Source organism: Larimichthys crocea, chromosome XIX, assembly GCF_000972845.2.
Source record: "Larimichthys crocea isolate SSNF chromosome XIX, L_crocea_2.0, whole genome shotgun sequence".
NCBI classification, from domain to species: domain Eukaryota; kingdom Metazoa; phylum Chordata; class Actinopteri; family Sciaenidae; genus Larimichthys; species Larimichthys crocea.
The window spans coordinates 7,332,204-7,346,521 of NC_040029.1; the positions used below are offsets into that span (position 1 = coordinate 7,332,204).

The following is a 14,318-nucleotide window of genomic DNA, read 5'->3' on the forward strand; positions in this document are numbered from 1 at the left end:
CTCATAAATCTGGTAAAATACAGCTTGATAAAACCAAAAACACCGAATCGTATGCTGAAAACTAGTTTTTTTTGTAGACTTCTGAGAACCTGACATTTCCATGATACAGGGTTTCCACCTGACAGTCAGGGTGTGTTCACCTTTGATAACTAAACAGACATCAACAGACACAGTCCCCCTGTTTCTGACTGCATTCATCACCCTGAAAGCGTGTCTCCACCATCCTGCAGTCAGCTTTCACCTCTGCAGCCCGAGTCAAGACTGATGTTATTACCTTATCAAAGGTGGAGGTGTCTGCCGCTCTGGGGGGAAAACGAAAGAGAGACCAGGAGAGAGGAGGTGGGAGGGGTGGACGGTTTCCTTTGACTGGCTGGCAGCCGACGGGACACCATTTATCCCTCGCCGCCGGCTTATCAGCGGGGCCTGTAAATCTACCTGACAGGTCTTTACAGGTGCCGTTAATCCCGCTGATTCAATTCATTTTGCTAACTGCTCGGATGCGGCCTCTCTCTGCGGGGAAGATCAAACCCTCGCTCCATTCTCGCCGAGTTAGTTTGTGTTGTCCTCGTGATGGAAAGCCAAATCCACTCTCTCTAACGTGGAGATGAAAGGTGTAATGCAGCCTCCGTGGCAAGTCAGATAATTCCCCCAAACATGTTTGTGGTTCTTTATTTGCTGCACACTGGGTTTCGGGTTTTTTCTGGCTGTTATTTACAGAGGAGATTTGCTGTGCAGGTATGCAGTTTTTCAGTCCTGTGATCCACAGCTCGAAAGGTGCTCCTGAGAAACATTTCTTTTTCCTGGAATTCAGCGCTCTGTTAAGCTGATAATCAAACTAAATTGCAATAGTTTTTAAGTGATATATACTTCAATATTTAGTGTTGGAAGAAATATGCAGAATTAAGAGCCATTGTAAGTCCAAACTCTGCAACTCTGCCATCTCACCCTCACTTGCCACTGTTATTACTGGCTCTGGCACAGGAAGATCCCTCCTGCAATGCTCTCATTGGCTTGATTGTTTGTGCAACAGGGAAGCAGCTGTCAGTGAGCACCTTCAAGCTCAAGATAACCTTCAAGCACGAGATTATTTCAGTTTCGGTGGCTGAAACACCAACTCGAGATCTGCTGCCTCTCTGCCCGGAGAAAATGATTGTTTTTGCACAAGCGCTCTTTCCTCTTTTCTTGCTTTTCGCTATCAGCGATCTGTCAGACGGTGCACTGCAGTGTCTCAGTCTGTGTTCACACTGTGTAACAGTGCAGTACATCTATGAGTCACTGTGATCAGGGGATCATGCGGAGGACAAACACACTTGTTGGAGGAGCAGGTTTTGAACTTTTCAGGTTTCTATTTCATTTCATGCACAACATCTCTGTCTGTCAAACAGAAGGTGAGCAGGAGGTTAGTTCTTTCTCTGTAGCCTTTATTTAAAACTGCAGTATCATCAACAAAGAAGTGATCAAATTTTGCTTTCATTGCAAAATTTAGACATTTAGTAACAATCCAACACTTGACTGATCGCCAAAGCAGAATTTCCCTTCATATGACTCACTTTGAGGTCACGCCGAGCTCTGGAACAGCAACCTTACAGCTGTCCTGGTCAAGGACGCCATGAGAGAAAAGAAAGCAGCAGAGACATGTCAATTCTTTGCTTCACTTCAGGGTTCTCTGTGAGGATTTGCTGAGCTCAGTCACTCTGATCCTCCGATCATACAGAGTTTTACACTGGAGTAATAACCTTTGTCTGCCCATCGCACCGTGTTCACTTCCTTCCTAAATGCAGCTCCAAGCTTCCAGTCAGTGATTCTCTCCAAGGCCTTTTTTTCTCATCTTGAGAAGGCCACTCGCGAGGAAAAACAAGAGTAGATTGGATCTTGGCAGGTTTGCGTGTTTAAGCGGAGTGGTCACCTCCGCCGGGCTTCCTGCTGCAAACATTAAGCACCAACCTTATCGTTTCCTCACGGTGATTAGGCCGCTTCCTGCTGACTGCATCACAGGTTCAAGTTCATTTATGTTCGCCGTGCTGTGGACCAGCGTTTCTCAACCTTTTGGTGAGTCATGGAGCGACGTCGACTTTGAAGAAACAGATCAAAGTGATTACCTTTAAAAGTAAACACCACTTTAATTGGCTCTTTCCCTCCAACAATTCGTAATCTTTTACATCTGTAAAGCCATTAGTAAGTGGACCTATGCTTTTCACTGCATGTGTATAATTGTTTTCATTTTCTCACTGCTTCGTACTTTTCTTCGTACTTTTACCCATGCTGAATCTCTTGTGCGATCTTGTCTTACTGACTAAAATTTCCTTGAAACATCTAGAATCAGAAGTTATTTGAAATCTGTATATCAATTTTCATGGTTCCAATTTTTTTTCACAACCTCCCTGCAGCTGGTCCACGTCTCAAGCAAATCCCAAGTAAAGTCAAGTCCTTAGTTATGGCAAGCAGGTCCCAGGTCAAATCATTCTGACATTTTTAATATTTGAACTGCAAACATAAAATAAGACAGACGTTTGAGTCATCGTGTCTCAAGTCAAACACGAGTCCAATGAGTGAGTCCAAGTCCAGTCTCATGTCATTTCAAGACAAGTTGCAAGTCATCAAAACAATGACTCAAATCTTGCTTTTTGTGCTGCACTCTGGCTCACCACTGCAGTTATGTCACTGCGTCTTCAGTGTGTACTTCTTGAAAGTTGCAATAGTAAATTTGATTTTAAGTGATGTTCACATTTATTTATCAATGCAGGTGCTCGTCTGGAACACACTTGGTTTGTTGCTTTGGGGCAGTTTGGGATACAGTTAGGATCGTTCACAAATACAGATACTTGGTTGAGGCACCTTCCACGTGTGTCTAGCCCCCCTCGTCCATCGCTGCCCCCTCAGTGAGCTGTTTTCCTGTGCTGTCTCGCCGTCTCTGATGGGACGTCCTCTCGCCGGCTCAGAGCTGCGAGGGGCGTTTATCTCTGACCCGCAGGTTTCGGCCCCGCTGTCTGAGCTGCCAAAACAGTCCCATTCAACATTGTGCTGAGTTCATCAATGCTCCGCTGACACACTCACACACACGGGCGCACACACGGGGGAAATGCATACACACAGATGCACACTGCAAAAAATGACTGTGATGAAATATAATTTCAAAGATTGTTGTTTGTTAAAATGATTTCAACAAATCACTTGTGAGTCAGATCATACGGCGTCATCATCTTCTATCTGTTTCTGTAGGTGGCGCTCTCTCTGTCTGCTCAGATGTGTTGACATCACGCCAAACAACCCAAATATGTCTTTCATGTTAAACTATAACTATGATTTAAAATGTATTAGCAAGATCGCTTGAAAAACATTTGCATTGGAAATAGGGCTCTAATTATTTCATTCATCATTGATACATCTATCAAGTTTTTTTAAATCCAAGAGTCCAAGATATTTTTTTTTTAATCAGAGCAAAATGCAGATATATTTTACAATACTATAAATGTCAGAAAAGCACCAAATCTTAATGATTAAAAAGCTGCACTGTCTTTTGCATTTTCTAAAATATATAATCGCAGATAAATGACTCAGATAAACGTGGATATTTTTTGTAGTGTACACACATACACACAAAACCCACACAAATCCCTGGCAGGAAAGAGCAGGACAACCTCAGTCCTTTTGGCTGGATATCTGGGGACCTCTATGACAACTCCCACCCCCTCCATCGCCTATTGCCTATCAACCTCCGACAGGTCAGGTCCTCGCACACATACACAGAGGTCCCCAACCCGCGACCTCTCCCCTGTCACAACTGTCACTTGACTTCAGCGAGCAGAAACCCCTTTTTATCAGAAAACCTGAAGCGCTGCTCTGACAAAGCTGAGGAACTGCCAGAGACTGACCCCTGTGTATATTTAGCAGCAGCTTGGCAGTCGCCCATCCCAACTGTCGAGGCTGTCAGAGCCTCACATCCACGCCGACCTCCCCTCCTCCCCCCACCTCTGTTTGATTATGTAGAAAGGGAATCACACGGGGCGCTTTCAATGTTAATTTAATTGGATGCTTTCAGGTAGAGGCATGTTTTCTGAAACGATTAACACCTTTGTCATGTTTTTCATTGGAGCGATGGAGTCTTTTCAGCTGCGGTACCTGAACGTACTGAACCAGTTACCTTGATGTGAACTTTGTAAACCCGCCCAAAGACCACATCTTTTATGGATTATTAGAAGTTCACAAGGAGTGTTTCCTGGCAACAGTCTCCTAGAAATAATTTGAATTTAATTTTCAAAGCAAATTATGAGGAAATGCTGTTAATTAACATAACTGGAATGAAATGTTGATACTGAACAGATCAGTAAAATATTCACCGACAACACATTTCATGTATTCTCTGCCAAAATATCAGAGTTGCGATACAACATCTGCTCACATCTGTTTAAACTTTTTCTTATATTGGTAGTTTAATGGTTTAAAATATAAAACTACAGAGTGACTTGAAGCGAGAGACACGACGTGTTTACTTTATCAACATTTCTTCAAAACTACGAAGCTTTTCTAAACTTAAACTAAGTGCTTTTGTTGCCTGAACCTAACCACAAAAGTCTGGTGTCAACGCCTTCCAAGAAGCTATTGTTCTTGAGGGATTGTTTTTAATTAGTGTGAGGATAATTATTAGGCTGAGAGTTGTATATCTATGTGCTGCGGGCCTTTCAAGATCTTTGTTTGAATATACAAATTATCCAAGCAAGTTTTTCTTCAACCAAAAAATGTTGATCAGCTTGGATTTTTCTGGAGAATCTTAGTGTCCCATATTTCCTTTAAGGCCTGCGGTCTGCATTAGTCTGTCAACAGAAATGTTGAGACAACTGGATTTGCCTCTTTGCAAAGAGAAGTGTGAAACATTGACAGATACATTTGCCTTTGTGTTGCCACCTCCGAGTCCAGACGTGCTATTTCCAGTGCAGCGTACCACCAGAAAAAGGAAGATTATGAGCAGGCAAAGCACATTGAGTTTCCTGTTTTACTGTTTGTAACACACACTTATAGCACACATATATTTCAAAGCATTTAGAGTGACTGTCTGAAACACAAGTGATCACTGCACATTTCAAACACCGACTCTCTGACCACTTCATCTTTCATAACCCTCATAACCCTGCAGCCTTTTGATGAAGCAAGTATCTAAATTAGACATTCAGCATGAATGCATCGAAATGAACCAGGGACCCTGCGCACTCTGAACATCCACTGACTTGTGAAGATGATGATATCAAAAAGTTTTCCTGCACTTTGTGTTTTCTCCGCTTCTTTCTGGAGCAGAACACGGAGCCGTACATGACCGTGGAGGAATCTTTTGTGTTTTTGATGTTTCAGTCTGCGTGTTACCTCCTTTTTTTTTTGTTTTTTTCTTCTCCTCCTCCATATTAATACAGCCTAATGCACCTTAGGCCTTACACTGTTTGAGTCAATGCAAAATAAGGGAAGATTTAAAAAGTTTTAAAAGAAATGGTGAGATTATTTCCACTTCTGAGAAACCTTTGCTTTTCTAAAACCCCAATCACTCCCCTTATCGCTTAAATTCAGCCTTATCCTCCAGCTCTGAGAATGATTCAGGACTGTGTGTCATCCACCAAGCTTGTGAGTCATACTGCAGCTTGTTTTGTACAGCAAGGGTGAAAAAGGCTCCGGTGTATTAACATACAAGCCTACCTTTGTTTGCCCTTGTGCATTTCTCTGCGTCAAATCGATGCTATGTGACATGTGATCATTGTAGTGTAAGGAAACGCATGAGGTCTCCCTCGCTTACCTTCGTCTCTGCAACCTTAATGCAATGAGCAGCAGTGCAGTGGTGCAAACTTTGAGCTTTAGATGATGTTTTGAACTCGTAAGCACACATCGTTCAGCAAGAGGGGACGGTGTGAATTATTACGCAGCACGAGATTTGTTTGCTTCTTCTTCCTATGACTCCGACTTGTCCATCTTTACGTTTGAAGAGTTCCAGCTCAAAATCATAAAAAGCCGACTGTATTTTGCCGTGAAAGCTTCTTCCCATATGTTGATTAATTTATAAATGCTTGATTCTACTTCTGATGAAATACAGTGTTCTTTTATGTAAACACTAAAAATGCTTTATCTCAGACAGGATTCTCCTCATTTTAATGCACTTCTAGGAAAATCATGTTAACCTTATGATTTGCTGCTCAGTGTGTTCATAGTCTTCATGATGAGTTACCTATCAGGCCCGGGTTAAGTTCACACACACTGAATTCTCACTGTATTTCAGCGCTCGCGCTGGCTGAGTGCCATGTACTGCTTAACGGGAATCTCAAATTGAACCTAATCGGTTCTCCAGTCACCGTGTTTAAATGGTCTTTTCGCCAGGTTAATGGGATTTCCGCTGAAAGGTCTGCACTCGATGTCTAAAGTGTTTCAGACAATCGCAATGAGCTCTGAGTCAAGTGTGATTAACCCGCTGACCCGCCTGTAGCCATCGCGCCTTTGCTGCCTCTCAGCCCGACTGGAACTGTGTTCAAGTCAAGTCAGATTTACTTATTAGGATGTAAACAACACACGGTGAAACAAAGAGGAACAGATATGGGAAAGTGCATCCCAGATTTCAGGGAGCTGTTTGTTTCTGTTGTTGAAGTTATTCTGTGTGGAAAATCTTTGTTATTAATGACACCGGTGGCCGTCTGCTTTATTACAAGTTTAGTCTCATATTTATTGTTTTGGCTATTATTCCTGTGAGAAATAAAAACATTACAGTAAGCTCCTCACACACTCAGCTGTGTGGCCATGAGCCCCCTTTTAAAAACCTCCAAACTGGACACCAAACAAAGTCTCTCAAATGTTTTAATTATTTGGATTTATGGTATTTTATTCATTCAGCTATATTTCATCTCAATTTTATCTTCACAAGCATGTTTCAAATCTCTCTCCACTAAAAACGCTGGCAGGGAAGTATGAGTTCTTGGCCTAAAAGAAGTCAAAAATATACAAACCATGTGTTATTTTATGTGTTAGCATCCCTCATGGCTAAACTGTCGCAGACTCCTGACTCATCAACATTCAACTTTTGTATTCAGTTTATTAATGTTTCTGTTTCCTCTCTCATTGTGATATTTCCCCACATGGCAGCCGCGATACCGACTGCTGTAATCTTGTTACTTAGTACGTTGTCTAACTACCCAACCCTGATAATGGAGCGAATCGTTCCGCATCGATCCACGCGGCGCCGTCGTGGTGGTAATCATCCGTTTGTGTGGGTCAGTGTCTGTAATGATTTCTCTCTTCTTCTGCCCTATGACCTTCATGTAGTGTATAAGTGTGTGCGTAGTGGTGTGTTATTGTTGAGCATTAGCCAATGAACCGTCTTCTCACATGTCACGGAGGCAGAAACGAACAGTGCTATCACCTCTGCCTGAGTGTTCCCTTCTTTCTGATTCAACGTGTCAGTGAAGCATCAAATATTACCTTTATTTATCCAGAGAAGACTTCCTCAATGTGACTGGCAACAGTGAGAGGCAACAATCAAGTCACGGATAGTTGAATTCTTCTTGATACTGGTAGTCTTTTTCACGTTTTCTCACAACTTTGCTGTTTTCTTGTGTCACTGCATCCACTGAGCATGAATCACACTGTTCTTTTCAGAGCTCAACATCACACAGGAACCATAAAATGAACATCAAGTGAATTAGTGTCATTTTATGGCGCCACACCACTCTAAAGTTCTGCAGCTGAGACCCAAACCCAGCCCCGCGTCCACGTCTTTAGGACTCATTTGACCTCTCCACTGCATCTACTCGCAGCACATGACGCACAATTGGCACGGTGAGGCAGAGAAAGCGAGAAATTTCTTAATTAATTACATTTGAAAATAACCAGACCAAACAAGAGTCCAAAGCTTTACACATCAAATTGGCCTAAGTCAAACCCAATGAGTCCAAGCAGAATATCGTGTTTCAGGTCTGTTTTGTTGCACAAAGCTTCGAACTTTGGTAAAACTCTACAACACACGCTACTCTCTTTGAGGTGGTTGTACTGGATAGTTCTTTTTTACCCCAAACGATCCAAGACTGCTGAGGTTGAAGACCAGTTACCCAGAGGTCACTGCATTAAGATCCAGCCTGTGCTGCAGCCAAATATATCAGGTAATATCTCTAAATCTGAAAGCATACAATATATATTTTGAGACACACCTACTTTCCATGGAAAATTGCCATCATATGTTTTAATTTAGCACTTTTTGATGTTGCTTCAGTTGTCAGTGGATATCTCGTTTGGGAGGAAATCTTCACATGTTCACTTCAAACGCTCCAGGCGAAGGATTTCTCCTCCTCTTTTTTTTTTTTTGGTCAAAAGTAGCTTGCTTTAGAAATTTGGGTTGATTCTGTGACAGCTACAGTCCACGTGTGAGAACTAGGTCACATAGTATTTAGGATACTTACTCACCAGTGCTTAAAGAGGGTTACTCGTGCCCACCTAGTGCGATGATAGGAGAGCGTTTTTTTAAAAGCATCTGAGTTCTACATCAACTCCTGTAAATGATGGGGTTTTATTCCAAATACAGCAGAGAAGTCAAACCCGCCCTGCTCGCATACGATGGCTGAAGTGAAAGTAAAACATTGTGGCTTTCTATTAAAGTTCTCAGTCATCTTAAATGAACCACTTTTTCTTGGCGGCTTCAGGGATGAATCCAAACTAAGCGAAACACTTTTTCAAATCCGATTTTTCATTTTTGTGTTTCTGTGTGTCTGAGGAGCAACTCTGACATGTTTGTCGAGGAGGAAAAATGACCTGAAATGAGATGAAAGCTGCAGACCTTCAGGTTGTGTTACGCTGTTTTGGCAACCGTGTTGGAGGTCTTTGGTTCAGTGAACTGCTTGATGTGTTTTCATCAAACCAAACTCTTTTGTTTGTACGAATTGTATCTGTATTCAAGTTTAAATATCTGTAACAAAACTTTTTCTCGGTGGAAGCGAAGCCCCGTCTTTTTGGTGACCATGTTGAATGTTTTTAGCTCGGTGAAGTGTTTTTTGACAGCAATAACTATAAATACTTCCATCTGAAGCCCAAAAAATGTGAATGCTTCTTGAACAACAAAGAGGTGATAGAGAAAAATGTTGAACGATGGACATATTTATATTTATTTCTAACTGTGAGTAAGAGACTTCCTAAAGTTGGTTGCACATGGATCACTTTCTCCATTTATTTTTCAGCCATATCATGCAGTGTTCACGTCCAGCTTTAGGGTAAAGTGCCCCACATCAATGCTGGGACAATGTGTGCTCCCGCTCTACTGTAGCCCACGACTGAATCTGTTTAATTCTCTACAGCTGAAGTCAGTCGAGCAGCTTAAGTATAGAAAAGGATTTCGAATGCTCCTCCTGAGCCAAGTCTGCTGTATTCAGTTACTAATGTTTGCGTTAACGGTCCTGGCTCGGAGTGGGTGACATAATATTTGACATGAGATGCCAAGTGTGAGAGAGACTGTGTGTGTGTGTTTTGTTCTCCTCAGGGTGTGAAGGTATTAAACCAACTGGCAGGATCGGCTGAGAGCCCGTCGACTGATGGGCCAGAACAGATGCACAGGTACACACAAAAACATACATTCACAGGAGTGTCCACATGCGTGTTATATTATATTTCATTTAATTTTAGTGCTTCATTTCTAAAGTTTCTATTTGTCCGTTTGACATAATTGTGTTGTAATTTAAGAATTTGGTTTATTTCTATTTAAAATCTATTTAAAACACAAAATAACACAAGTGGAAATGTGTTGACATTTCAATTTATAAATAAAATAAAAGCAGATCCACTGATTTCAGCACTATAACTCATTAAAACCAACTGTTATTTTAAAAAATATTTAAATGAATTTGAAGCACTGTGCTCGTGAAGGCCTTAATTGATAACACTCAACCCCGAAGTCGTACCCTGAAGTGAGAATGTGCCAAAATGTCATCACTTACAAAGATCGTCCTTAAAATTCCTGTGGGCAAAAACCCAAGAACACACACAATCTTCCACACAACACACACTATTTCCCAACAGGTGCAGGAGGAGATCAAGTTGCAACACTTTTCTTCCCCCCCCACCTCCTCTTCTCCTTCCCGCCTCTCTCTTTCTCAAATTAATGCCAGCGAGAGCGGCTTTAGAGGCATTTCTGACGTGTGTGTATGTGTGTGAGGGGGTGAGCAGGAAGGAGGGGGGGTCGCTAATAACCAGGCAAGGTACACTAATCTCCGATGGCAACATTTGGTTTACCTTAAGCTGGAGGGACAGCTGTATTAAAAGCAGGAATTATCCTAATCAGTTCAAACTCCATCCTCCTCCCTCCCCTCCTCCCTGCTTCACCTCTTTGCATATAAAACTTCCACATTAGGCTTAAGAGTACAACGGCTTAGCCGCTGTTCGCCCTACATCTGTCTTCTCTCCGTGACGACCAATCAGAAAGGTGGATGGAGGGATGAAAGGACAAGGAGGGAGAGAGAAAAACAGGAAGGTGGTTCACGAAGGAAGGGGAGATGGAGGAGGGTGAAGGAGAAGGAAAGGGATGGTGAGATTAAAGAGGATGGAGACGAGAGGGAAAGAACAAAGAGGGAGAATAAAAGAGTGATGGAGGTGTTTTCATTTTATCTCTGAGGGAACTGTTTTAATGGGTGGTTGAGGAAAGTACAACACTACTGAGCAAAACAAGTGTGCTTGGATGTGCGCTCTTATTTTGGCATCCCATAATCTAAAAGCACACTTTGCAAAGTGAACCAGTGGGCCGAACTGGACCCTTTTGTGGGCCGGTTGTGACCCGTAACACGCCTGGTTGAATACATTATACGTGACAGGTTTCATACCGTTAGTGCAGGTCACCACGCTGGGTGTGCACGTGCCTGTAATCCACAGTAATGTATGTATGCTTGTGCACATGCAGTGTTTACATTTGCATGTGCAGATTTTGTGTTGCCTTTTTATAATTTCTTTTATTTCAGTGTAAATCTTAAATCTGTATTTCAGACCTGTTCCTGCTGCACTGCAAACAGCTTCTATCTGGCTTTTTTTTTTCTTTGCTTTTTTTTTTCTGCCTCTCTCCGAGGCCCTCGGCACCATAAATCCGACTGATTACTCCGCACCCCTTTTGCTTGACTGAACCTTCACAATCAGCCGTGGCCGCCAACAATGAGGCCCTGATGAATCAAACATCCATGGCATTAGTTTCACCTTGCTGCCCCTTTCCCATGTGCCGCTGCCTCTTTGTCAGGCCCCGGTTTGATGAGAAGGACTACTGACACTGGCTGCACCTATTGATAGACAATTCTGTAAAGATGGACCCCAACAACCCAACCAAACCTCAAACGCTCTTCCCTCTTCTTTCCCCCTGTGCCCCCCAAAAATAGGCAACAAAATTTGATTGGAGCTCCACACTAAAAACCCCTGCTGTCTGGTTTGCAGGAGGCTTTGTGTTTAGCTTTTGGCTGTAGGGATGTTTTATAGAAATGTCTCAATATTTTCTAAAGAAGCGCATCCAAACCACATCTCATGACATCTTTCATTGAGCATGATGTCATAAAATAAAACCATCTATGTGTCCTCGTTAGATAGAGGAGTCGTGACAAGGAGCAGGAAGTAGTTTGGCAGTTAAATAAGGTGGTGGGAGGGACGGGTGACGATGGACGAAAACATTTACTTTCAACACCCAGAGCTCAGATTCATTTCTCAAGCCATAACTCATTTCTACTGGGACTTTTTAGAAAACCACACAAATCGTCAGCTGAGGTTTCTTTATTCATGGAAAGATCCTTATTTATTTTTTGTGTGTGCCTTAACCTTTTACCTCTGTTCTGCCTGTAGGGCAACGGCACTGTGTAGCTTTTAAGTGTTAAATAATAATAATCCAGGTACAATGCATGGCAGGGTAGATATGTCTTGCAGTCTAGAAGACCGACAATGCGGCCAATCCTCCAAATGAATGACTAAGGTCTAACGTTGCCCCTCCATCACGTGGTGCTGAGAATAAAAGTTAAAGGAAAACAAGACATAAATCTGATATGGAACAGCTGTTCTTTATTAACCTCTGCAGCCGGCACAGAGGTGTGTTTCCAGGCTACAAACAGAAGTGGTCTTATACAGTGTGGAGCAGGCAGCTCGGTCATGCTGCTCCATCATATCACCAGCACAAGATCAAACCCTAAATGTACTGTGAAACTGTTTGGGGCCACTAACAACTAGCACAGAGATTGGCAAACATGAGTGTGTGTGGGGAAGGAGAGAGCGAGAGAGAGAGAGAGAGGGAGATGCTGTAATGCTTAAGGCAGCTTATAATGAGAGAGGAAGGGAGAGAGACCCAAAACACTGCACACACTCAGCAGTGAACGCTCACCCAACGTGCTACCCACAATGTTTTATTCATTGAGATATATTTGATTATATTTGAATTTAATTGACATTTGGAGATAAATGAAGAGTTTCATTCCAACACAAGACATCCACTATTTAACGAAATTAACACCACTTCTTGGAAAGTGCTGACTGGCATGAAAGTAAAATCACATTCAAGTGTTTTGTTGGAGTTAGATGTCTTCTTAGTGTCGTTTAACCTAAAAATAAGCTTTAAAGGTGCAATAGGTAAGAGTTTAAAACTTTAGAAGAAATAAAATTAGCAACATAATGAAAAGAAATAACATTTTTGACATGCCAAAGACTAAATATTATCATGCAGAGATATCTAGACAATGTCAAACACATCTTTACTGGTATCATAATGAAAACCTTTATGGCTCCAGCTCTGTACTTAACGCTCGGACATGAGAGTGGTGTCGATCCAAGCCAAATGAAAATGACTTCTTCAAGACAGAAGTCTACTGATATTTGTTATATGCTTTTTTTTTTTACAATATAGCAGTAAATATTTTGGCATTTCTTCCTGTTCAGATACTATAAGTGGAGGTGTGTAGGTTGGTCTCTGCAGGGGTTGTGTGTTTGTGTGATGTGGGGTGATGGGCAGCAGCATGTGCATATCTCTCCATGTACAGTATAAGGAAGTGTGTAGGCGGGTCAGTAAATGTAATACTACTACGACTACGACTAAACCAAAGAGTTTTAGTTCAGAGAGGTGATTTCCACAGTGCACAATGTAAGACTCGTGTTGATCCTCTGCGAGGAGACTGTCGCTGAGAGCACTTCCAAGTCATGGATGGGCATGAAACTCTCCCAGTTGAACCATTAGCGCGAAATACTACGACTCCCACGGACCATTTTGGAATCAGCCAAGTTCAGCAACGGTGGGAGTGTTTTGTTCTTAGCTGCTCCTACAGCTTCAACTGTGGTTAAACTGCATGTCAAGTGAGAACTTTCGCACTGTAAAAGTCCAGTGTATGAATAACATCTTCAATATGCCCATTAGAAAACAATGTGACTTTGGTTCTATGGAGAACATTGCATGTGTGGAAACAGCATAAATATCCCTGCACAGACGCGTATTGTGTGGTCCCAAGCGTACATGCAGTCGAAGCATTTTTGTAGCACATACATAGACATTTGGAGTATTTCCATGGAATAAAAAATCCCTCTTTGTTCGGGATGATGGCTTCCTTTCAGTCTCAACATGTGTCCGGCCCAGTGAGGTTTAAATCTGCCCACCTGTCCACACACTAATCCTCCCCAGCCTTATTACAAAACTGTGCAATTAATTAAGGGCTCAATCGTTGGGATTAGTAACCTACATTCAGTTTGATACTCATATCGGTAACTCACGCATCCAGGAGAAGTATGTTTTCAGGGATTTAGGAGGAAAAAAGCAACATTGGCTGTAAATGCTTCAAATTTTTGGACTGTAAAACGAAAAAACAACAACTGGAGGTGGGTTCAGCGCAACGGCAGCGCTGTTCTCGTTTACAGTGGTATTACAGAGATTAAGATTATCTCCGCTGTATGTTTACAGCATAATGAAACAGGCCTGGTATAATGACCATCAAATCTGGATTAGGTCATTCACAACAGAGGAGGGAATTTATTCCAATGATTATTGTGAGCAGGCTGTGCCGGAAAACAATCCCTGTCTTGCTTGGTGACACACCTATGCATGCACGCATGTAGTATACATATCAGACTTTGAAGTTTTCTGATGAATACATTTCCCACCTTGCATCTCTTCTGCTTTAATTCTAGTGTATTCTAGTTATTCTCATTTGCACACAAAAAATAAAATCACAGGACAAAAGGAGCGCTGTCAAAAGGTGTGTGTGTTTATGCATCCACGTGTGTGTTTGTGTGTGTACAGGACCGTTACAAAAGCAGGTTATGGCAGCACAGAAATGACACGGTGCAACAGATGATGGGCATTATCCCATCAACCT

The 14,318-nt window shown here is 42.2% G+C and overlaps 1 protein-coding gene across 1 annotated transcript in view; it reads left to right on the plus strand.

The window, feature by feature from the left end:
* zeb2b (zinc finger E-box binding homeobox 2b) overlaps positions 1 to 14,318 on the plus strand; it is a 111,184-nt gene that overhangs the window by 1,723 nt on the left and 95,143 nt on the right. Inside the window, 1 exon segment of the mRNA XM_027291511.1 lies at positions 9,488 to 9,561. Within this exon segment, the coding sequence (XP_027147312.1) occupies positions 9,488 to 9,561 (74 nt within the window).